This window comes from Mandrillus leucophaeus, unplaced genomic scaffold, assembly GCF_000951045.1.
Source record: "Mandrillus leucophaeus isolate KB7577 unplaced genomic scaffold, Mleu.le_1.0 Scaffold315, whole genome shotgun sequence".
Classification (NCBI taxonomy): Eukaryota; Metazoa; Chordata; class Mammalia; order Primates; family Cercopithecidae; genus Mandrillus; species Mandrillus leucophaeus.
In genome coordinates, this window is record NW_012103310.1 from 1,584,765 (window position 1) to 1,610,382 (window position 25,618).

Here is a 25,618-nt window from a genome sequence, read left to right on the forward strand (position 1 = left end):
GGGGAGGAGGAGAAGGAGGAGGAGGAGGAAGGGAGAGGGTGGGGAGGAGGAGGAGAGAAAGAAATAAGAAGGAAAGAAACCTGCCAAACCACCCAAAGGCAATAAGATTATTCTCCTCAAAGTTTTTTAGTTTTAGTTGTTACATTTAGGTCTATAATCATTTTCTAGTTCATTTTTGTATGTGCTGTATCATGAGGATTGAGGTTCACTTTCTTTTTGCGTATAGTTAACCAGTTATTTCAACTTGGAGCCTTGAAATCATGTAGTGTTAAGTCTTCCAATTTTGTTCTTTTCCAGTTTTGCTGTTGACTATTCATTTATTTCCATATTAATTTACAATTAACATTAGTTTTTACCAAAAAGTCTGCTTGGATTTTGATCTAAGCATCTATAGATCAATACAGGGAAACTTGACACCTTTACAATTCAATCTTCCACCCTATGAATATGGAATCTCTCTCCATTTATTCAGGTATTCTTTAATTTCTTTCAGGAATATTTTGTAGTTTCCAGTGTACACATCTTTCAGTCTTGCACATCTTTTGTGAAATTCATCCCTAAGTATTTTCTATTTTTGATGCTGTTAACGATGTTTATTTTTATTTTAATTTCTGATTGTTCATTGCTGTGATATAGAAAAGCAGTTGGTTTTTGTATATTTATTTTATATCCTATAACTTTGCTAAAGCCACTTATTAGTTTTAGGGACCAGTGAGGCTGCAACTATGAGGCCATCTTGGAAGCAGAGAGCAGCCCTCACCAGACAACCGACCTGCCAGTGCTGTGATCTTGGACTTCCCAGCCTCCAGAACTGTAAGGCAGTACATTTCTATTCTTTACAAATGACCCCGCCTCAGATATTCTGTGTGGCAGCACAAATGGACTAAGACAATGGCCTTCATCATTCCTCCCTCTGCTATAGTCTGAGTGGCTTCATCTGGACATGGACTTCCCTGACCAGTGTGGGCAGGGACCAGTGGTCACAGATATAGGTGACAGAGAGGCCTAAGCATGTGAAGGCCATACCCCAGGGACTCTGAGTTAAACAATCTCTTCTTCACAGGTCTCATTCATTTTCTTGCTCTTGGTTTCCTAAGTACTCTGAGTTTTCACTTTTTCTTTTGTTTCAAACAGGTTCTCTAGGATGAACTGTGTAAGCTGATAATCATACATGCCATGAGCAATGTGACAATACTTTACCTTTAGAAAGATGGGAGGCTGAGGCAGGAGAATGGCGTGAACCCGGGAGGCGGAGCTTGCAGTGAGCGGAGATGGCGCCACTGCACTCCAACCTGGGCGACAGAGCGAGACTCCGTCTCAGGAAAAAAAGATATGTCTCGGCTGAGCACGGTGGCTCATGCCTGTAATCTCAGCACTTTGGGAGGCCAAGGCAGGTGGATAACCTGAGGTCAGGAGTTCGAGACCAGCCTGGCCAATATGATGAAACCCCATTTCTACTAAAAATACAAAAATTAGCTGGGCGTGGTGGCGGGCCCCTGTAATCCCAGCTACTTGGGAGGTTAAGGCAGAAGAATCACTTGAATCCGGGAGAAGGAGGTTGCAGTGAGCCAAGATCACACCATTGCACTACAGCCTGGGTGACAAGAGCAAAATTCCGTCTCAAGAAAAAAAAAAATTTCTCTGGATCTCTTAATCTATATCATATGTGAAATGCATATATGTGTATACATATGTCCATATATATCCCAGTTTACAGTCCCCAACATGAAAATACATTGCATTTTTTAAAATTACTTTTTAAATTAAAAAAATACATGAATAAGGTAAAAATTCAAATAGCACAGAAAGTAAAAGCACTAGAAATAAAGACGTAAAATCTGTTTCTCTGTATCCCTCTACATGTGTTATTTTTAGGCCTTGCTTTCCTCACTTTATACTATTAATATATATGATCTCTCCATATTAGCACATTCCAATCTACTTTATCCTACTGAACATCTATCTACCACAACATTGTATTGATATTGATGAAAAATGATGACTGTTTTCATTTTCATCAAGTTTAGAAAAATTTCAGTCATTGCTTCTTCAATAATTTTTCTGCCCCCATCCAACATTTTTCTAGGACTTCGGTTATCTGTACGTTAGACCACTTGCTATTGCCCCATGGGTCACTGAACCTTCATTTGTTTGTTCCTCCATTCACTTACTTTTAGTCTTTTCCCCCACTGTGCTTCAGTCTGGGTCATGTCAATTGCTTTCTTTTCAAATTCACTGATTTTTCATCCTTTAGAGCCCATGAGTTATTATATTAAATCAATCCAAACAATTTTTCATTTCAGAACTTTCATGTCTAGGAATCTGGTTTTTAAAAAATATATCTTCAATTTGTTTTCTCATCACATCCACATTGTGCCACAAATACTTGAGCACATCTTCAACAGCTGTTTTTAAAATTCCTTGTTTGCCAATTGGACCATCTCTGCCACTTCTGGATTTTTTTTTACCAATTTTTCTCTTGTTTATGGATCACATGCACCTGCTTTTTGAAGTGTCTAGTACTTTCGATTGGATGCTAGATATTGTGTGGTATGCTCTTGAGTGTCTGCATTTTGTGGCTTCCTTTATAGAGTGTTGAATTTGTTTTGGGTGGCATTTAAACTTGCCGATCAATTTGATCCTTTCAAGGCTTGTTTTTAAAATGTGTTGGGACGGATTTACAATGGCCTTTATTCGAGGATTATTTTAGCCCTACTACTTAGGTGTGACCCGTCTGGAATCCTTACTGAATGCCTCAGGTGTTCAGTGAAGTCTTTTCACTCTGGCTGATTGGAATTCAGATATATCCTGGCACTGTTATCTCTGGGAATGATTCGGCTTTCAGACAACTGGTACTTCTCCCTACCCTTTTGAGTTTTGCCATGCACATGTACAACTAAGTTTTTAGAAGATTCTAGGGGACCCTGGATGGTTAATACTGAGTGTCAACTTGATTGGATTGAAGGATACAAAGTATTGATCCTGGGTGTACCTGTGAGGGTGTTGCCAAAGGAGATTAACATTTGAGTCAGTGGACTGGGAAAGGCAGTTCCATCATTAATCTGGGTGGGCACAATCTAACCAGCTGCCAGCATGGCTAGAATACAAGCAGGCAGAAAAATGTGAAAAGAGAGACTGGCTCAGCCTCCCAGCCTACATCCTTCTCCCATGCTGGATGCTTACTGTCCTAAAACATTAGACTCCAAGTTCTTCAGTTTTGGAACTTGGACTGGCTCTCCTTGCTCCTAAGCCTATTAGTTCTGTCCCTCTAGAGAACCTTAATATAAACCGCTTTCAGATTTCAGGAGCTCTTTTTCTATTTCAATTTCTCCTCTCCAGTATTCTGATTCTCAAACTCCAGCCATCTCAGCCTTCCCAAACTCCAATCTCTAACTCCTCAACCCATTTGCTCTAAAAACTAATAAGTTATCTCTAATACTTTATTATTACAGGATCATGTTTCCTATTATTCAAACTTGCTGTGGAAATTTTGGCTGATGAAGTAAGATTTACTAAAAAAGATGGAGCTGGTCACAGTGACTCATACCTGTAATCCCAGAGCTTATAGAGGCCAAGCTTGAAGATCACTTGAGGCCAGGAGTTTGAGACCAGCCTGGGTAATACAGTGAGACCCTATCTCTACGAAAAAATTTTAAAAATTAGCTTGGGTAACAGAGCAAGACCCTGTCTCTTTAAAAAAGAAAAAAGTTAAACACAGAGCTACCATATGACACTGAAATTCTACTCCTAGATATAAATATATATGAGAAATAAAACCATATGTTGATACAAAAACTTATATCTGTGTGTTCATAACAGCATTTTTCTTAATAGTCAAAAGGTGGAAGAATTTCAAATGTCTGTCAACTGATGAATGATTATACACAATATGGTGTATCTATACAATGGAGTGTTATTTGGCAATAAAAGATAATGAAGTACTAATATATGCTACAATATGGATTGCCCTTAAATACTCTATGCTATGTCAAAGAAGCCAGTAACAAAAGACCACATAGTGTGATTCCTTTCATAGGTAATGTCCAGACTTGGCAAACCTATGGAGACAGAAAGTAAATTACTGGCTGCTTAGGGCTGAAGGGAGAAGGGGATTAGGACTGGCTGCTAATGGGTTCAGTGTTTCTTTTGGGGGTAAAAAGGAGTCTTAAACTTAGATTGTAGTGATGGTTGCACAACTCTGAATATACTAAAAACCAGTAAACGGTACACTTTAAATGGGTGAATTTTATGATTTATGAATTGTATCTCAAAGATACATCTCAACAGAATAGGTGCCTTTTGAGTACAACATAATCTATATGGTTCTCTTTTTGTATACATCTGAAATTTCCAAAATATAACTTAAAAGAATATATACTTCATGGTATCCATTAGGAGTATCATGCATGTCCTCTTTCAACCCAGTAAAGTGATAAGCTGTAGCAACAGATTTCCTAGTGGTGAGCTGTCCTTGCATACCTGAAATAAACCTCCCTTTTTGGTCATGATCTTTTAATACACTGAAAAATCAACTTGCTAATATTTTCTTTAGGATTATTGCATACATATTTTAAGGGGTATAGGTTTGTAGTTCGCTCTGCTTCATCAATATGGCAATGCTGCTGGTTTTCAATTTTTGCTTTTCTAAAACCTGATTTTTTTTTTTTTTTTAAGGCAAGTGACTACACAGGATACATACTGTTTCTTTGCAGCTATGTGTGGCCATGGCGGTAAGCTCATGATTATAAGATACAGGCTGAAGCTTCACGTGGCAGCATCTGGAAACCTTCCTTCATAGAGAGCCAGCACCTGGTCTTTGCACCCCACTTTCCCCCGGCTTCATCCCTTTCTCCATCCTGCTGCCCAGAATGTAGATGAGATGGCTGGAGTTAGATGCTACTATCCTAGACCATGAAGAAGAGGGCCACACCCTAGAAAAGGTGGCACAGTGAGCTGAAGTAGCCTGTGTCACTGAGGACCACGGCTCTAAGCTGCCATGCCAGCTCTGGACTGCCTACTTGTGGACTTTTATGTGAGTCTTCTTTAAGCCACCCTTAGTGTGAATCTCAACTCACAGCTAAACATAAACCCAACTGATAGGTCAGGTTTTGACATAAGGGATATGCCAGCTTCATAAAATACACTGGAAGGCTTCTCATCTTTCTCTGTAGCCTGCAACAGTTTAAGAGCAGAGGAACTATCTGATCCTTAAAGGTTTGATAGAAACCTCCAGTAAAACCATCTGGGTCTGGCACCTTTTTAGTGCTATTTCTTCAACAATTTTTTCAGTTTCTTCCACAGGCTAACATTTTATCCAGGTGGTTTACCTTTTCCAGAGTCACTGCGCATTTTAATGAGGTTAGCAAACTTGTTAACAGGGAAGGTCCATGCTGTAGTTCTCTAATTTTCTTCAGGCTGTTTTTTTATCTGAAGTTGTTCCTGGGGTTATAGATTTGTTTTTCTCTCTTTCTATTTTGCTCTATTAAAGATCTGCCAACTGAAGTAGTCTTTTCAAAGTACCAACTCACAGACAATGAATTTTCCAGTGTTTTGCTTTCAGTTAATCTTGCTTTTATCATTATCCGTTCCTCTTGAATTAGTTCTTCTAGACTTCTAATCTGAATGTCTAACTCATTAGTTTTCATTTTCTCTGGTGCAACACAAACAGATTTAAGACTAGGAATTGTCCTCTGGTTGCAACACTGGCCAAAGTGCAAAGCTTTTGTTATAAGCATATTCATTTCCACTAAAGTTCTGGTTTGCTCCTTGAAGTATGTTATAAAACTTACAAGTGGCTATATTAAGTTTCATTTTTCTTTGGTATTAATTTCTAATCTTATTGTACTGTAGCATAGTAGATTATGTGGCTTGGGCAACTGCTACTTAAAATTGTATTGCGATTTGTTTGTTTTTGAGACAGAGTCTCGGAGTCTCACTCTGTCACCCAGGCTGGAGTGCAGTGGCACGATCTCGGTTCATTGCAAGCTCTGCCTCCCGGGTTCACACCATTCTCCTGCCTCAGCCTCCTGAGTAGCTGGGACTACAGGCGCCCGCCACCACACCTGGCTAATTTTTTGTACTTTTAGTAGAGACGGGGTTTCACCATATTAGCCAGGATGGTCTCCATCTCCTGACCTCGTGATCCACCCACCTTGGCCTCCCAAAGTGCTGGGATTACAGGCGTGAGCCACCACGCCCGGCCCATTGCGATTTTCTTTGTTGCTATGCATGTAATTGATTTTTGCAGTTTCCATGGATTAAAAAAGATGTATTTGCTACCAGATATAAAGGAAAACGGTGGTAAAAGTACACTTACTTCTTAAGTTTATCTTTTTTATGTATGGGATTTTGTTTTTTTTTTGTTTTGAGCCAGAGTCTCACTCTGTCATCCGCGCTGGAGTGCTGTGGCGCGATCTCGGCTCACTGCAACTCTGCCTCCTGGGTTCAAACAATTCTCATACCTCAGCCTCCCAAGTACCAGGAATTACAAGTGTGTGCTACCATGCCCGGCTAATTTTTGCATGTTTTTTTAAGTAGCGAGGGGTTTTTGCCATGTTGGCCAGGCTGGTACTCTTGGACTCAATTGATCCACCTGTCTCAGCCTCCCAAAGTGCTGAGATTACACGTGTGAGCCACTGTGCCCAGCCATGTAGGGGATTTTGAATTTGACTTTGACTTGTGTTCTCTTAATACATTTTGGTGTCGAAAATTGTTTTAAAACAAACATGAATATTTAAGATTTTAGTTTTTTGCTCCTTTCTCTCACCTTTCTGCAGCTAAGCCTGGGTGCATCCTTTTTTGGTGTACCATGAGGCAGTACATCTGGGCTCTTGGCCCAGCCTCCCCAGGTGGCCCCATCAGAGGCTATACATCTGTAGACAGAAAAGCTGGTCCCCTTCCTTTCACTTAAGACCCAGAGGTTGTGGTCTAGTTCTTGAAGGTCTAGTCCTTGACCCAGGTGGGAGACAGTGACCCTTGAGAAAGGAAGTGACCACACCCTACTTTATGGGGCCTTTGCTGACCAAACCCTACCTCTCAGTAATGCTTTTCTTTTGAGTTGCTTTCTCCTTAAGTCTTCATGCTCAGCCTCCTACCACAGCTGGACATTTGTAAAGGGAACCAAAAACATCTTTTGGGGAAATGACCGTTGATGCAGATGACAGTAAACCATAATCTTTTGGTATTATCCTGACCCTTGGTCCCGATCAAGCTGGCACTCCCCAGAATCAGACAAGATCTAACAGACATAGGTACAAATTCTGTCTTCGTACTTTTCTAAGTACTTAAAACCTCCACAGCATATGTCTTTTGTATGTTATACACAAGACTATAAGGAGGCTGGCTGGGGTTGGACGTGAAAAGCCCCACAAAGTCAATTCTGGCAACCTGGATGGGGGTCTATCCAAGGAATTCCCATCTTACCAGTGACATTCACAGTAAAGCACAGGGGATCCTTGCTGAGTTTTAATTCCTCAGTCTGCCTTTCCACATCTTTTGAGTGATATACTCTAATAATTTGACTGCATTTTGTGTGAGGATAGCCGGATCTGCTTTGATTCTACAAATTAGGTGCCCTTCTGTTTCTTAGTAATGTCACATTCTCTGACCACTGTAGCCACTTAAGATGGTCTCAAATATGAATAACTTTCAGTGGCCACAGTGGAGAAGATACTGACCCTGGAGGCTTATTCTCCCTCCACCTCTTCGACTCACATGTATGATTTTTTTTTCCTCCCTACCAAAGTGGCTAGTTTTGACAGCCTTTAGGTTGCAGAACTGTTTATATTCGAAAGAAGACCTTACCTTCGTAGAGCATTTTGTCCAGGCAACTGTTCTGCTTTGTAAGTTTTTAATATCTACTCTTATTTGGAGTCCCAAAATGAGGTAGCTTGGGTAGATCTCACAATGAAAACCGATTTCTTTGCATAAAACCTTATTCTACCTTTTTGAAAACCTGCTGGAAACAATGAATGGTGACTTCAATAGTAATGGTTCACGAAGAACTGATCGTGTCCCCATCAATGAGGTCTTACCCATGGCAGAGCAATGGCGATCTACTGTAATTCTTGTTGGTTGTAGTAAGTTGGGGGAATATCAGGCCAAGAATCAACAGAGCTACGTGGCTTAGGCAGGTCAGTTTCTCTGTGCCTCAGCCCGCTCAGCTGTGAGATAGGAATAATAAACACCCCTCAGAAGGTACTGTGAGGTCACTCACTAAAGGACATTTCAGTGCTTTGAACAGGTCTGGAACATACCCTGGTATTTTTACTCTACATAGAAGAAGTCAGTCCTAGAATATACTTAGATCAGACTTTCTGGTCCTTTAATCACTCAACCTGCTTCCTAAACTGGATCCAGCTGCAGATGACTGCGTTAGTCTCAGGACCTAATTTTCGTTTGACTCAGCTGATCAAAACTGAGACCATTCTGAGGCAGTAAACCCAAGGCCGATTCACGCCGACTTCCTAGAACTAAATCAAAAGGAAAACCCCAACTTTCCACATCCAAGTAACAAAAGGACCAGAAGCTACTCCCTTTGCAACCCCCCTTTTTCCACGTGGCAGATAAGAAACTCTCAGTACCTCTGATTGGTCCCCTCCCACAGCCAATGAAACTGTTCACAGGTCAAGACTTTATTTACATAGGAGTATAACTTTGTAACTTCAATCTCTGATTGGTTGCGTTCTGCAACTAATCAGATGCATAGGGTATAGCTTTATAACTTCAGCCTCTGGTTGGTCCTCTCCTGCAACCAATCAGACTGAGTATGGTCCACTACTTTATTTACATAGGGTGTGCACCAAGTAACCAATGGGAAACCTCTACAGCGTATTTAAATCCCAGAAAACTCTGTAACCGGGCCCTTGAGCCTCATGGGCTGCTCCCACCCTGTGGGGTGTACTTTCATTTTTAATAAGTCTCTGCTTTTGTTGCTTCCTTCTTTCCTTGCTTTGTGCGTTTTGTCCAATTGTTTGTTCAAGAACGCCAGGGTGACGTAACAATTCAAACCATGAAAAAGGTAACAGAGCCCTTGGGACGTCTCAACATGAGGTGACACAGCCAACCTGTGATGCATACATGGGAGCAAATGCATAGAAAAGCTTGTCAATGACACAGCAAAGTAAAACCCAAATGAAGCAAGATGAAGAATGGGCTGCACAGCAGGTAAAACTGCACCACGTTACAGACTGCTCGCCTGGGATGGAACGGTGGAGAGGTGCGCAGAGGGATGGACAAGCGCCTGGCAAGATGGATTTCTTTCCCCAGACTTCTAATGCTACTAACACTTCCCTCCTCACAAGGTCGCTATAACAAGGTAACATACAGCACTTAGAAGACGGCCTGACCCAGAGTAACACTAATGTTCACATGGCTGCGACTCTCAGACCAAAATCAATAGCTGGTATCTACTGAAACTTCAGCAAGGCGAAACCAGGGGAATGGCGCTCCTTTGAGCAGAGCAACGCGCATCACATCACTTCCTCCGTAGGGGGAGGCTCCGGCCTCACTGGAGCAGCACTTCCCGGAAGAGCCCAGGATATTCGGGGACCGCCACCGGACAGCAGTCCAGGCTCCCTGGCGCCCAGCCTGCCGCCCTGTTGCAGTTCTCGTGCCAAGACGTGCGCCTAAGGGCAGGGATTCCCGCGGTCATTTATTCTTGGCGCTAAGCTGCCGCCTCTTTTCTATCACCACCGAGTAACGCAGACCCCACCGTTTCCTTCCATTCTGAGTCAACCGCTCCAGCAGCTACAGGGGCGCCAGGTTGTGCTGGGTCAGCACCACCCGGCCCCAGGCTTTTGAAGCCACGCCCGGACGCCGAGGATGGGCAGCATTTGCCCTGTGAACTCTCGCACACGCAGGCTCCGCGCGAGTCCCGGGCGCCCGAGCGGGGATTCCCCTCCCCGTCACCAGCTCCAGGGTGGGGTCCCCGGGCTGGGGAGCCCAGACCCCGGCAGTCCAGCAGCCTACAGACGATCCATGTCCGTCGTGTAACTCACCGCGCTGGGGATCCGCCTCCTCCCGCCAGGGCGAGGGCGCCGTCCTCCCGCGTGTGCTGCGCAGGCGCGGTCCGTCCTCCCGGGTATGCTGCGCAGGCGCGGTCCGTCCTCCCGGGTATGCTGCGCAGGCGCGCCCCGCCCGCCCGGTCACGCGCTACAGTGCTCGGGCACGGGATCACGCCTACAGCCCAAGAGGCTGGGAAAATGCCGCCCTGTCCCTGAACAGGAAGCGGAAGCAGGAAGGAACTGAGAACACTGGCATCTGCTACCGCCCTGAATCAGCGTTGGCATGTGGAGGCAACCTCAGCCCCCAGTTTTTTGAAAAGGTAATTCGGATTTGTACCCAGGAATTATGGTGAGGATAGAAATGGACTGGAAGGTTCCTTCCCCTTGCCCACCAAGACTCCAGAGCAGGTGGGTTCCTGATGTCTACTCTGCATGAAGCCCTGGGCTTTCCACACCTCCCTACTTTTCCTCCGAACTCACAGCACAGCTGAGCCAAAATGTATTCCTGCCAAAACGGGCATTTCCCAAAAGAAAATACTGTTTTAGATTCATTGTTCACAGCCTCTTTCCTTCGTCTCCCCTTCCTTTCCTCATCTCTTGCTCTAATTGGAGAATTTGACAACTCTGAACCTCTGACCGTGGACAACCCCAACTCCAGCAAGCCGGGGCAAGAATGGGGCAGTTGCAGCCCAAGGTAGCCAAACGTGAATTTTGCTTAGAGACCATGGAGAGGTCAGACCAAGAAGTGGAAGGGAGTGACTGGCCTGAGGCCTTTCTTTGGGCCACTTAGGGTTGAATGAAATGATAAATATAGCCACATTGTCTGGAAGCGCTTCAGGTAATAATTATTCTCTAAGGAAAGCAGTCATCATATTTATATCCATAAAATCAGTTTATTAAAGAAGTTACATAGCAATATACATCCCAAACCTTTTCTCAGAATTGTCATTAGCTTTTTAAATTCATTAAATATTTTCATCTCATTAAAAATGGTTTCTTCCTTTAAAATTTCCCGGAAAGTGTGGCCTCTGTTTTCTGCTACTCAGTTTAAACACATCATCAGGGATAGATAATTAATAATGTCATGTGAGCATAAAAGGAGATTTATAAACCAGAAATGTATTTTCTGGGAACCAAGTTTCAAGTGACTCAGGTAAGTTTTATTTATTTCACGGGTGAAGCCCTTGGATAAAGCAATGCCTAAATCAGGCTTGTTTACCCTTGGCATCATGTGACCAAACACTGTTGCAGGATAGTAGAAGTACAGCTTGGGAGGCCTTTGGCCTGAGCCTGTTTTGCCCAAGCCCATCCAGAATGAAAAGTACAAAGGCAGGCTAGTGTGTGTGCAAAGCAGCATGGCTTATTTTGAGGTCCTATTAGTTGTGGGTCAACAAAACAGTGGCAGGATCTGAAGGAAGAAATGTATTGCAGCAGACCATATCCTTCAAACCACAAAGGGAAACTGAGGAAATGCTGGCTTCAGGCCAAAAAACCCTGGCTCAAAACACAGCTTCCTCCAGTGGTTCAGAGGCAGACCCAGTTCATCAAGTCAAGGACCTTTTTCTGCTACCACCTTGGGGAGAGGGGCCTTCACCAGCCCGCCCTGCACATGGGTCTCTGCCCTTCAGAACCTACCCAGTAACAACAGTAGCAAACATCCATGGTTTCCCCTTATGTAACTTGGGAAACTGTTGGGCACAGTGGCTCACACCTGTAATCTCAGCACTTTGGGAGGCCAAGACAGGAGGAACACTTGAGTCTAGGAGTTCAAGACCAGCCTGGGCAACGTAGGGAGACCCGTCTACAAAAAAATTTAAAAATTAGCTGAGTGTGGTGGCACTCACCTGTAGTCTCAGCTACTCAGGAGACTGAGGGGAGGGATGGCTTGAGCCAGGGAGGTTGAGGCTGCAGTGAGCTGTGATCCCGCCAGTGCGCTCAGCCTGGGCGACAGTTTGGAAAACTGTCTCTCTCTCTATATATATATATGTATATGTTCAGGGAAATGGCAGCATGAGATTTTATGGCAGTTCTTGAGATTTCAGAAACACTTCAGCACCAGCCAAATCCCCCCATGAGAGCAAGGAACACTTTTCCAGTTGCCTAAACATTTTAAAGTTACAATGAAAAATGTTGTGAAAAGAACTACAGAGGCTGGGTGTGTTGGCTCACGCCTGTAATTCCAGCACTTTGGGAGGCCAAGGCGGGTAGATCACGAGGTCAGGAGTTCAAGACGAGCCTGGCCAAGATGGTGAAACCCTGTCTCTACTAAAAATACAAAAATTAGCCGGGCATTGTGGCAGTCACCTGTAATCCCAGCTATGCAAGAGGCTGAGGCAGGAGAGTTGCTTGAACCTGGGAGGCAGAGGCTGCAGTGAGCCCAGATCACGCCACTGCACTCCAGCCTGGGTGAAAGAGTGAGACTCCGTCTCAAAAAACAAAAACAAAAAAAACCTACGGAATAGAGTAGGAGTGGAAAGAAGTCATGCATTTCCAGTGGCTAGCACTTTGCGCTCCGCCTTGGCGAGTATCTGCAAACTTCCTGACCATCGAATGTGCCTGCAGCCATCCTAGATGCCAACTGGCCACAGACCCTTTGCTATGGCAAGTCCCCGGCTACATCCATTAGCAAGTTGGAGAGAGGTTTCATTTTGTCCCCATGATCCCACTCTCTAGCAAAGCTCAAACTGCTGTCACAATTGTTTGTACCTAAAAAGGAACATAGAAGGCAAGAGCCACAGTCAATGTTTTCTGTGAAATGGTCTTGCAAATAGCATTAAGAAATCTTGAAGTTCAAAGAAAAGGTCTGATTAGAGGTGCCTGTTGGAAGCAGAAGCCTCAAGAAATGAGGAAGGAAAGTTAATTTGAGGGTCTGTTTCATTTCTGATACAGAAGAATCACAAAAACAAGTATATGCCGCTGGCTGTAGCTCCCCTTAGGATTTGGATAACCAGCTGGATTTCCAGATGGCCACTCCCGTTTTCTGTGCTTCCCTCCTCCGGGCTATATCCTGCAGAGCTTCAGTGGGAAGTTCTCCGTGATGAGGTGGTCAGGGTGAAGAAGCACCACGATGTTAACCTCAAATTCTGAGATGAGAAAAGAGAGTGGGTTTATGCTCACGGTCACCGAGCAGCAGAACCACACGCCACCACCACCGCAGGCGCAGGAAGCTCTATCGGCAAAGGAACACCCGCTGCGGGTGGGTTTCACTGCTGTCCCCTCAGCACCACCCCGACCTTTCAGCCAAACCAGTGGAGATGACTATGCTGATGTCTGACTACCTCTGTCAACTTCCTCTAAGTGAATTTTTGTCCTCTCATCTTGGAACATGAGTGATCAGGCTTCACCAGCTACACTTTCCCTGTCCCTTTGCTTTCCTAAAAAGGATATTCTAGAACCCTTTCAATTCATTTGTATTCCTTTGCCTTATTTTTACATTTCCCACGGTTCTTAATGAAAAAGCAGACCGTGAACCGGCCCACAGCTGTCTGGGCCCATGTCCCCAATCCCCAAGTGAGAAACAGTCTTCAGATTGGACACTATTCATCCATCACCTTTCAGCAAACAGGCTTCCTTCTCCACCGACTCTTCAGCTGCTATGGGTGAGCCTTGTTGATCACAACAATAGGGGTGTGTGTGAAGAGGAAGCATGTGAAGACAAATAAGCGCCATGTCCTTCCCCAGTGTGACGAGGGTGGCAAGGGCACCATGTGGGCAGAGGGCACCCTGTGCCAAGCCCCACACTGTGGCAGCTCAGCTGCAGAAGGGGCCTTGGAGTCAGTGCCCACCTGTGGCTGGGGTCTGCAGGACAACATCCTCGTGTGGGGCTGTCTGCCTCTGCCCAAACATCAGCCACGAGAAGAGGTGGTCACCAACAGTGCCCGGCCTATCCCTCCTCACTTTATTGTCACTACATTAGAGCCCTCTGGGCCCTTCTTGCCACCACTCCCTTCAATGGGTTCCCCAGCTTTCTTGGTGTGCCCCCGGGAGGGTGGAGGGTGGAGGGTGTGGCTGGAGTGGACAGAGAGGGATGCCCAGTAGGCATGAAAGGGAGCTGGCGGGGCTTTCCTTTTCAGCAGGAAAACAGCTGCATCGGAGCCGCCATGCTTCCCAGGCCGAGTGAGTGCCAGTCTTGGGCCTGACCATGCATTTGAGGTCACTGCACAGAGTTGGAGGGGAACACACAGAGGTGCTGCTCTGGATGCGGACGCAGTGCTCACTCCTGACCTCCAACCTAGAGGTCCCCGAGCCTTTCTGAATCACTGTCCCTTCCTACTAGGTCTCTCTGTTCCACTTCTTCATACTGTCGGGTAATCTGCCAATTAACATGATTCTTATTAAGATGGATGTACCATTAAAATATTTATAGGAAGAGTTAAAAACATGGAAATGTTCATGATATAATGTTAAGGGGAAAAGGCAGAATATAAAAAGGTGTCTGTGACCTGATTCAGATCCCATGGTTAGAATACGAACACAGAGGTTCACGGAAACTCACTAGAGGCACCCTAGGCTGCAGGGCTCAAGGCCTTCCTGCTGCTGAGTGCTCGCTCTGGGGTTCTCACCGGCCCTGGACCTTCATTCGGAGCCACCCTCTCAGCAGCCACACCACGTGGTGCTCACTCGTGTGAGTTTTCTTCATGGAGCTCAGCGTCCCCTGCCCTTGTCTACACTGATATGGGTCTGTGTGTTTCCCCGTGTGACGGTGGAAGTTCCACAAGCACCAGGACTGCCTGTGGGTGTGTCCCCTGTGCGACACAGCAGCTCCTTAACGAGGTTTTGTTGAGCAGCCGAAGGGCAGCAGGCTCTGAGCTGTGTGGCCTGCAGCAGGCCCGGGCCCTGAGGGACCGAAGGGCAGCAGGCTCTGAGCTCTGTGACCCACAGCAGGCCCTGGCACTGAGGGACTAAAGGGCAGCAGGCTCTCAGCTATGTGCCCACAGCACGCCCTGGCACTGAGCAGCCCTTCCCATGAGCCCATGAGGGCTGGAGGCGAGTGCCACTTACCCACTTTGAAGTTAGTGGTCTCCAGCGTCGGGCAGGTGAACAGCCTGGGGAAGACCATGTAGATGGGGACAGAGAGGCCCCGGCACACGTCCCCGTCGGCGATCTGAATGTTCTGAATCTCCGTGGCGTCGCGGGCATAGCCTTCTGCACACCCTGGGGAAGGGAGGCCACATCACGCCGTCAGGGCCAGCAGAGGCTGTGGGTCCATACCTGCGCTGGCACCACCCCCCGTCTGCTCCAAGAATCCTCCAGGCTCCCCTCATTTTTCTCAGACACGCAGTTACTACCATGAACAGCCACGCTTTTACTTTTGCTTCCCTGACATCCTCTCTGTTTTTGGAGTCAGGGTCATGATCTGCTCTGTTGCCCAGGCTGGAGTGCAATGGTGCGATCTCAGTTCACTGCAGCCTCGAATGATCTTCCCACCTCAGCCTCCCGAGTAGCTGGGATTACAGGGGTGCACCACTGTGCCCGGCCCTCCAGCATCCTCTTAACCACGGAACTCGAGGGTGGCAGTCGAGGGGAACAGGCAAGCACAGGGCCTGGTGGCGCGGCCCTCACCGCATGTCTCCACGCGCACCAGCTGCAGCTCCACGCTTCTGATGGCGGCTTCCGAGCTCTCCACCACCAGCTCTCCTGTCAGCGGCTGCGTGATGACACAGTTTGTTGAGTTGAGATGTCCTCGAAGCAGAAATTTGGGAAGCAAAGCTCTCTAAAACAAAATGAAAACAAACACCTCAGAATGCAGGAAGCGGGGGAAACTGCTCCATACTTTAGTGCAAATAAAACCTGGAAGCGAAGCTGGGTAGTGGTTATACAGTCCACCAGGACCGTCTCACAAAACGGGAAGAAAGGAGCAAAGTACTGAAGTCTTGGACATTACCAGGCTGAATTATTCAACAACTCTCTACATATGGCACCTGACTGACACTCCCTGTACAGAGAATGACTCAGAACCATCCTAATTGCCTAGACTCAGAGCTAGAAAGCTCCTTCTTACCAAGAAATAAAGATACGAAAAAGTCTGAGGGAGTCGCCAGGGTGTTCAAGACAACCTGACACACACACGGTTAAAAAAAATAAATACAAAAAGTCCCGGTCAGGCACAGTGGCTCAAGCCATCCCAGTGCTTTGGGAGGCAAAGGCAGGAGGATCACTTGAAGCCAGGAGTTCAAGAACAGCCTGCGTAACACAGCAAGACCCCATCTCTAAAAAATGTTTTAAAAATTAGCGGGGCAGGCTGGTGCACACCTGTAGTCTCAGTTACGTGGGAGACTGGCCTACTACTGTACAACAGAAACATAATGCAAGCTGCAAGTGGAAGCCACATGTATAATTTAGAATTTTCTAGTAGCCACATTAAAAAGGAAGGTAAAATTAACCAATATATCAAAAGCGTTATCACTTCCACATATAATCAATATCAAAAATATGAATGATGTTTTACATTCTCCTTTTCATCCTGAGTCTTTGAAATCTGGTATTTACACGTCCATCTCATCTACTTGGTCCAGCCATGTCTACAGGGTCAATGATGATGTGTGGCTGGTGGCCACCTGACCAGGCAGTGCAGCTCTGGACCTGAAAAGCCTGGGGCTCTGGACCTGGCAGTCCCCAAAGGTACAGACCTCTGAAAATGTCTACATTCAAGATGGAGCTTTTGTTTATTTATTTTTATTATAAACATCTTTAGAGACAGGGTCTTGCTCTGTTGCCCAGGCTGTAGTACATGGCTCACTGCAGCCTCACCTCCTGGGCTCAGGCAATCTTCTTGCCTAAGCCTCCCCAGTAGCTGGGGCTATGATTGCATGCCACCACACCCAGCTAATTTTTACATTTTTCTTCTGTAGAGACAGGTTCTCACTATGTTGCCCACGCTCGTCTTGAACTCCTGACCGTAAGTGATGCTCCTGCTTTGGCCTCCCAAAGTGCTGGGATTACAGACATGAACTACTGGGCCTGGCCAAGACAGAATTTTAAAAATAACTAAGAGAAGCTATTTGTGTAGAAAAACAAAAAGCAGTAGCAGTTCACATTAAAATGCTTTTAGGCGACTGATGAAAAAGGACGGCTTTCAACATCCAGCTCAAGATACTGACTAAACAATCATTGTCCCTCTCCACCCACTGATATGATATTAACATATACAAATAACATAAACCTATACTACTTTGAGTCTGAGCTCCAGCCTTCCTGTAGCTCCTGTAAAGCTATCTTATATCCTTCCAATAAATCTCTTTTCTACTTAAAAAGCAAAACAAAAAGCCACCAGTGGCATTTTGTGAATAAGCAATTTTCTTTTATTTGCTTTATGTGTTATTTTCTTATTTTCCAACAATAAACATGAATGGTTCTGTCAAAAGAAAAGTTCTTTACGTTTATAAATAAACCTATACCTAGAAAAGCCACAAGGAACGCCCTGTGGGGACCACCCAGTGAAGCGCTTCTGTGGGACAGAAAGTGGACAGACAGCGTGGCTCCCAGGGGTTCAGGGCACCCGTCTTCCAGGTGGCAGGGGGCCCGGTGAGAGTGGGGGCGCTCAGGGGGCGTGTGGTCAGCCTGCCATCAGGCGGGGGCCTGCGAAGGGCAGTAGGCGGGTGTCACAGGTGAGCTCACCAGACCGGGGAAGCTGCCACAGGCTGGCACCACAGCTTCCCGCAAAGGGGATCTCCCACCTGGAAAAGCAGACTCGGGGCAAGGTAGGACAAGTGTCCCGTGTCATTCACAGCCACAATGCAGACAGCGAGCCTCTGGCCTCAGGAGACAAGCTGCCCACAAACACCCCCGCCACGTGCCACACCCAGGGAAGAGCACCTCTGACGAGTGTGTGCTGAGGACCAGGAGAACAGGTTGTCACTGGGGCTAAGGATACAGCCTCTTCAGTAACACCGCACACACTAGATCCCCTTTCATAAATGTAAACTGACAACCAAGGATCAATACACATTTAAGGAAAACAAAAGCAAGAAAAAGACACACGCACTCGACAAGCAGAACCAACCCCTGAGAAACAGAATCAATACAGGAAACGGAGATGAAAGGCCCCTGCATCCGTAATGGCAGCAGCAGCTATCCTGAAGAAGAAACGGTGTCCAGAACTGAATCACATTACTGCTGAGGTCAGCGCGTCCGCAGACAGGCTACAGAGGGGTGGGAGACGGGAGTCTGAGTGGCCCACTGGGGTCGCATGCCCTCAGAACCCGGAGAAGGGAGACGTGCAGAACAGACAGAGAGTGGCCTTTCCTCCCTCACCTGTCTGAAAGGCTCCCCACGACACACGTCCAGCCTCTGAGGGACAAGGCCGATGACCTCCCAGGGCCCAGGCCTCCCAGCTTATAGTTAACTTGATCCTAGTCACTGTGGTCCAGACAGAATAAAGAATTAGAGGAAGGACGAAAAGTGCCATCCAGGAAGAACTACAGGACTCCACTGTCTAGGGGAAATGCACGGCAGGGGATGAGAGGGCAAGATCAGGGAGGCCGGGGCCAGGCAGAGTTTTGAACGGGCCCAAGTTCACCGCACAGCTCGAGTGACCAGCTGAGGCTCCACCAGGGGCTACCACTGAGAGCCAGACAGCCCTGTCCTGATGCAGGAGGTGGGAGGACTGGGCTGGCACTGCCCAGGCGTCTGTGTCCTCACTGTACCTGCCCCGGCTGTGAGGCGTCCACCACTGCAGAGTCTTTCAAAAGCAGGTGCTGCCCGGCCTCTGTCGGGTGGGAGTGCCAGGGGAAGAAACTGCCAACTAAACCTCTGTGGAGGATGACAAGAGGCCAGGGGGCCGGCACAGGCCCTGGCTAACCATGAGAAATAAAGGGACATGGCTGTGTCACGGGCAGCGGGGGATCCTGGGGGCCTGTGATGCAGTACAACTGAGGGAAAACGGTGAAATGAATAGACAAATACCCCTCCCTGAGGAACTCTTCAAAAAGCAGTCTTCTTTTAAGCTGCTTTTCTGAGCTTAAAAAGGATATCAAATTGAAAATACTGAGTAATTTGGGTACAAATAATCAGGAATCTCTGCTGGCTGTGACGTGATTTCCAAATAAAGACCACCCCGGCAACAGCCAGTCTGTGGGCTCTGGCTGCTGGGAAGATACCCACAGCATTCGTCTGCGCAGGCCGTCTTACCTCTTTGACGTTCTGTAAGGTTTCAGGTGTAATCGTGAAGTCCACGGGACTGGGAGTAAATTTCCCCTTCTGAGGCTAAAATGAGAGGTGAAACCGAAATCAGCAGGTGAAGGCCAAGAGATCTGCAGGCCAAACAGCTTGTCCCTTTCCAAAATGACCCAACGGCAGCCTGGCGGTGCAGGAAGCACGGGGGACTAAGAGGAGCATGCCTGGGTCCTGAACATAGTTCTGTCAAATTTCCCCATCTCGCTGAAACTCAGTTTCCCCATCTGTAAAATGAGGGGAGGGATGTCTTAATCTCCAATGTGCCTTTCAGGTTTGGAATTTTAAAATCAGATCTAAGGAACAGAGCAGTGTTATTGGCAAGAACTTATTTGAAACCTCTCAGCACAGTGGCCCTCCAAAGGGCTCTTCACACCTCCCAGATGGTCCCACTTCACAGACGAGGAAAGCGGGGCAGAGAGCTCAGTGACCTGCCCAGCTCAGTGGTAGAGCTGGAGGCTGAGCATCAGGTTGCTATTAGCCTCTGAGCTATAGAGCTGTCTACCTGAAGAATCATACCTATCAAATAACTATAAATGTTACCCAAACAGCAGTTAACAGTGATCAGCTCCACGTTACATCATTTCAGAATCTATCGATACAGCCGAGCTTCATGAGAGCCTGCCTGGCATCTTTTATCCAGGGGCTGGGATGCGAAGGGCCACTGTACCACCCAGAGAGCCGGGGGAGGAAGGGTCCTGCCCGATGTGCTGACGTGGAGTCCCTCTGGCCCGCGGCCTCAGCTGGGGGACTCCGGGCCAAGGACAATGATGCACGCGTGATGCTCGTGCCACTGACTGCCTCTGACCCAGGAGTCTCTTGTCTTCTGCCAGCACTCATGAAACAGTAAGAGGCTAAATTATTAGCTTGTAAATAGGGTAAAATCTCAGACCCCCCCGGGAGATTCCTATTATCAAGCACCAGAGCCCCCGAGTGAAGCTTACAGCGGAGTGAACGATAAATTCACAGGTCTTTGTCAAGTCCTTGGCCAACAGAGACCGCCTCATGTCGCAGCGCAGTGTGTACTAAAGGGACAGTTGGAGGAAAAAGGTCATTTTAGTGGCATCTGCTTTCATCTCGGAATTATATTCAAAGAGACAAGTCAACATATTTTAGAGAAACGTTGTACAATCAGTGTCTTATAGAAAATTAACATACATAATACATAATAGGATAGTTAATGTTCAAAATACAGGCATTTCTATTTTAAAAATGAACCACTTTAAGGTTATTCTTTGATCTGTTTGCACAGCCGTCCTGCAGTTGGACCCACTGGCCAACAGGTGCACGGTCCCACCCGTAGCAGGAGCAGGCTGGCGGGACAGAAAGGGCAGCACGCTGAGGGGCAGAGGCTGGACCAGATCCCATTGTCCGCCTTATTGTGCGAGCCCAGACAGATAACACAACTTGTCTGAGCTTCGGCTTCCCTTCTGTAGAACGGGCTCTCAACACTCACTCGCAGCGAGACTCCAGTGAGATCATGTGTGACAAGCACTTAGCACAGGGCTGGCAGACAGCAGCGCCTGGAACACAGCAGCTACTTTGTAAGTGGGATTAGAAAATCCAAGCAGTGAGGACTGCAACCCTGGGATAGTACCCAGCATGTCACAACCCTTCCTTGCCGGGCACCCACTCCGAGTGCAGAGCACTGCCCTGGGCACCAGAGCCAAGCTCAAGGTCACACCTGGTCCTCAGGGAGCTTCTAGTTTACTGAATATGCAGTAACCCACACATCCATCAACCAATTTCCACAGGGTCAACTCATGGCTAATCTTATTTATTGAAACATCTCTGAGTTCTTGCTCTACCTGCCAACACTCAGATGTAGCCTGCACCTCAAAGAAAAAGTGGGTTGGAAAAAAATGTAGCATCGTGCTTGCACACTTGCTTTTTCAATGTGGCAGAGCTGCGTTCCATTTCTCTGCTGTCCCTAGGTTAGTTTTCTGAGCTGGTTGCTACCAAGGTGCCTACTGCAAGGTGGGCTCTATTCCCCCAAGGGGAGCCCCACTGCAGAGCTGGTATTGAGCAGGCTTTGAACGGGGACTGTTGCTTCAAATCCCTGTCCGTGAGCTGAGAAACTGTTTAAAAATGTAATTCTACAGCAAGATCACTGTTGTAATGCCAGTCTTAAAAAAAAAAATCACATAATCCACGTTTAATAACGTTAGCTGTGGTTTTAATCATCCCGGAAAAACTTCAGAATTATGCCAAAAATAATTTTCATAACTGGGACTCTATGCATAACTGAATCTTCCAAGAAGCTATATTTGTATGAACAACCTGTCCACATGAAATAAGAAGTTACCATATATTTAAGGTACTACTGGGAGAGTAAAACATTGTTTAAAAGAATCATGCCTTGTCTGCAAGGATCTTTATATAGAATATATATACAACATATATATTATCTTTTTAAGATGGAGTCTCACTCTGTCGCCCAGGCTGAAGTGTGGTGGAGTGATCTTGTTTCACTGCAACCTCCACCTCTCGAGTTCAAGCAATTCTCCTGCCTCAGCGTCCTGAGTAGCTGAGATTATAGGCACCCATCACCATGCCCGGCTAATTTTTGTATTTTAGTAAAGACCAGGTTTCATCATGTTGGTCAGGCTGGTCTTGAACTCCTGACCTCAGGTGATCCACATGCCTTGGCCTCCCAAAGTGCTGGGATTACAGGTGTGAGCCACCGCGCCTGGCCTAATTTTTGTATTTTTAGTAGAGACGGGGTTTCACCATGTTGGCCAGGCTGGTCTTGAACTCCTAACCTTAGGTGATCTGCCCACCTCGGCCTCCCAAACTGCTGGGATTACAGGCGTGAGCCACTGTGCCCAGCCCTGTCCAGTTTTAAAGTAGACTCCTATAAAAGGAATTTTTAACTTTGACTAGGATCTCTATAAATTAGTGCTGAATATACAATTTCAGTAGACATTTTATGTTATAGTATAAACTCTTGCTAGCACAGTTACAAGAGTAGAACAAGCCTAATAAAACTTGCCTACAATTTAAATTATTGTAAAAAGAAGAAGTAGTTGCACAAAGGACAACTCCGGAAGACTGATGATTGTATGAAGTATCCAGTAACAAAGACAAAAATGAATGCAACATGACTGAGATGTCAGGCCCTTGATCTAAAAAATGACAAGCAAACCAAGCCTCTGGAAGTCAGGAATATAATACTTGTGTTTTATACATATACATATATATGTGTGTGTGTGTGTGTATATATGTGCATATATATATATATATATATTTTTTTTTTTCCAATTAAATTTTTTTTTTTCTTAAGAGATGAGGTATTGCTATGTTGCCCAGGCTGGACTTGAACTTCTGGGCTCAAGTGATTTTCCCACCTCAGTCTCCCAAGTGGCTGGGTTTACAGGTGCACGCCACTGCACCAAGCATGTCTATCTTTTAAATCCTTTATTCTGCTTTATGATTTTTACCATTTTACATTGTTACAACACAATTTAATTTATAAATGAAAACTTTCTTGGCATATAATTTAAGAAAGATGATATTAGGGTTTAGCAACAAAAGTTTCTATCCAAAGAAATGTGCCTATGCTAACCTTTAGAGTAAGTGCAGTAAGCAGTGGGGGCCGAGGAGTGCTGGTCTGGACCTGCAGGCTGAGGCTGGCCCGTGTGACCACAGAAGTCACTGCCCTTTCTGGGGGGCACCTGATCTACTATAAAACTGTAAGAAAAAGCCCTGCCAAATAATGGCATGAATGAATGACTGGATGAAGACAGATTTTAAAAAATCATAATCTTAGTTTTTCTTAAGTTTATTTTCTCAAAAGAAGCAAAGACAGATTTCGATATGAATCAAGAATTAATCAATACTTGAGAATTTTTACAAATTCTGATAGGTGTACAAACGTTAACTGTAATTACAGAGATGAACGTCCTTAGTTTTTGGACGTGTGCAATAAGGTATTTTGAGATGAAGTACCAAGAGTCTGAAACTAACTTTAAAATGATTTAGAAAAAAATACAGGTGAACAAAGATGGCAAAATACTATTAAGTGCTGAATGACGGTAAGTGTGATAAGCTCATGGAAATCAGAGGTTAAGCTAAGAAATCTCTTCATTGTTAGAAATCTGTGAGATAGTTGGGGAGGTACTGAATTCCAAATTGTAGTACTCTGAGGTGAACCCTCAAATAGTAAAATCTGATGATGAAAAGATGAGGGTAGGGGCAATTATTCAATTCACTAAGAAACTGACCACCTGTTAACTCTCCTATATATTTTAAGTAGCCTCCAATCTACACACAGCTCTGCAGGAACACAAGCACACAAGTTTTTTGTTTTGTTTTGTTTTGTTTTGTAGAGACGAGATCTTGCTTTGTTGCCCAGGCTGGTCTTGAACCTCTGAGTTCAAGCAGTCCTCCTGCTGTGGCCTCCCAAAGTGCTGGGATGACAAGCGTGAGCCACTGTGCCTGGCCAGCACACGTTTTCTTTTTTTTTTTTTTTTTTTTTTTTGGCGAGACGGAGTCTTGCTCTGTGGCCCGGGCTGGAGTGCAGTGGCGCGATCTCGGCTCACTGCAAGCTCCGCCTCCCGGGCTTACGCCATTCTCCTGCCTCAGCCTCCGGAGTAGCTGGGACCACAGGCGCCCGCCACCTCGCCCGGCTAGTTTTTTGTATTTTTTAGTAGAGACGGGGTTTCACCGTGTTAGCCAGGATGGTCTCGATCTCCTGACCTCGTGATCCGGCCGTCTCGGCCTCCCAAAGTGCTGGGATTACAGGCTTGAGCCACCGCGCCTGGCCCAGCACACGTTTTCTATGTATATCTGAACATCTGTCTTGGCAACATGTGGAAAAGGATGGGGTCTCCAATTTGACTTTAAACAAATTCATCTGCTTTTGGTAAGTCTTGCTAAACGCAGGAGTTGACAAATATGGTCACTGAAAACGTGATCTTATTCCAGTTTCTAATGAATATATTCTTGTATTTTTAAATAAGCCACATTAAAGAACTATTGTGCAGATAAAGCAAGTCGATACTGATTCTGGGTAGATAATAAAAATAATTTTCAAAATGAAATGTTCAAGATATCTTCAGTATTGCCAAAAAGGCATTTTGCATTCAGTTTCTTTCATGGTGGAAAGAGTCCCAACCTAGAAAGCTGATCAGAAGACTCCCGCCCACACGCCAGCAATTGGTATTTGTATGGCTACGTCAGCAGCTTCCTCTGAATCCAGGTACTACTCAGTCATCACTGCTGCTTCCTTGGGGTTGTCCAAAGCCTTCGGTGCTAACAATAAAGGACTAGGAACACTTTTTTTCCTTCACGGAAAGATGTACCTCACACTACATGTGTTTCTTCTGGACAGATATCTTAGGCAATTCATAAAACTCACATACAGATGAATCTTTAAACACTCACAGGGCTTTGGGGGGCTTTTATTTATTTTTATTTTATTTTTTATTTTTTTTTTGACACGGAGTTTCGCTCTGTCACCCAGGCTGGAGTGCAGTGGCCCGATCTCAGCTCACTGCAAACTCCACCTCCCGGGTTCCCGCCATTCTCCCGCCTCAGCCTCCCGAGTAGCTGGGACTACAGGCGCCTGCCACCTCGCCCGGCTAGTTTTTTGTATTTTTTAGTAGAGACGGGGTTTCACCGGGTTAGCCAGGATGGTCTCGATCTCCTGATCTCGTGATCTGCCCGTCTTGGCCTCCCAAAGTGCTGGGATTACAGGCTTGAGCCACCGCGCCCGGCCTTTATTTTAAAGGTTCTATTATTTTCAGCAGGAGAATGTATCTACTAAGGCCAAATTATTGACCAAAACTTAATAAATCAAAAAAATTCCTGACTTTCATCCCTGTTGCATATAAGACTGAAGAGTTTTGTCTCATCCAGCAAGGGAAGTGCTGCTAGGCTGCTATCACAAAAGTATCTTTCTTTCTGCTGAATAAAGGAAAGGCTCTCTCACCCCGCGTGGACGCCACACTGCTCCTCAGACAACAATAGCAGACTGTGAAAGACGCCCTTAACCAGCAGAGGTAGACAGGAAGTCATGAACCCACTTCCCCTCATTGACAAGGTTTGTTCAATCAAGAATATCAGCCTATGTCAAAGTAGTAGCCTTTGGGTGTTAAACAAAGAGATACTTATAAGTATAGAATAGACAAGTTAATGCTAGTGCCAGAAAGAAGTTGGGGCATATCTGTTACCAGACAATAAAAGCATCCCTTACAATGTCAATGTGGCCTGAAAAGAGCCCAAAAGAAACAGAGGAAAAAGAAGTTAGAGCACGAGTGCTTTGAGGCGCCCATCAAAAATAACGGCCATGCATAAAATGTATTTATCAGAGAAAAATGAGAAATTAACATAGAATACACATGAGCGGTCTCGGCAATAAACACAGTATTAAATTCTTGGGCCCGTCTACTAACATAGAGTGAAAGAAAGACCACACCGGTTTTCAGAAGAAAACTTGTGAA

The 25,618-nt window shown here is 45.8% G+C and overlaps 1 protein-coding gene and 2 long non-coding RNA genes across 5 annotated transcripts in view; 2 read left to right on the top strand and 1 right to left on the bottom strand.

Annotated features, from left to right (window-relative positions):
- Positions 1–9,642, top strand: part of LOC105545004 — a 12,743-nt gene extending 3,101 nt beyond the window's left edge. Inside the window, exon 3 of the long non-coding RNA XR_001006854.1 lies at positions 8,982–9,642. This is a non-coding gene — a long non-coding RNA (uncharacterized LOC105545004). The remainder of the gene's footprint in view (positions 1–8,981) is intronic.
- A 284-nt stretch (positions 9,643–9,926) lies between these two features.
- On the top strand, positions 9,927–10,551 carry LOC105545003. Its single transcript, XR_001006853.1, has 2 exons — positions 9,927–10,062; positions 10,127–10,551. It is a non-coding gene; the product is annotated as an uncharacterized LOC105545003 (long non-coding RNA).
- Positions 10,552–10,875: 324 nt separating this feature from the next.
- Positions 10,876–25,618, bottom strand: part of DSCR3 (Down syndrome critical region 3) — a 42,392-nt gene continuing 27,649 nt past the window's right edge. The window contains exons 4-8 of one of the 3 annotated variants that reach the window (XM_011987743.1): positions 20,120–20,200; positions 19,134–19,208; positions 15,567–15,717; positions 15,006–15,158; positions 10,876–13,087 (exon numbers count right to left, since the gene is read on the bottom strand). In XM_011987743.1, the coding sequence (XP_011843133.1) occupies positions 13,005–13,087; positions 15,006–15,158; positions 15,567–15,717; positions 19,134–19,208; positions 20,120–20,200 (543 nt within the window). In that variant the 3' untranslated portion in view covers positions 10,876–13,004. Of the gene's footprint in view, positions 13,088–15,001; positions 15,159–15,566; positions 15,718–19,133; positions 19,209–20,119; positions 20,201–25,618 lie in introns of all 3 variants that reach the window. The other 2 variants (XM_011987744.1, XM_011987745.1) reach the window with 2 other exon arrangements.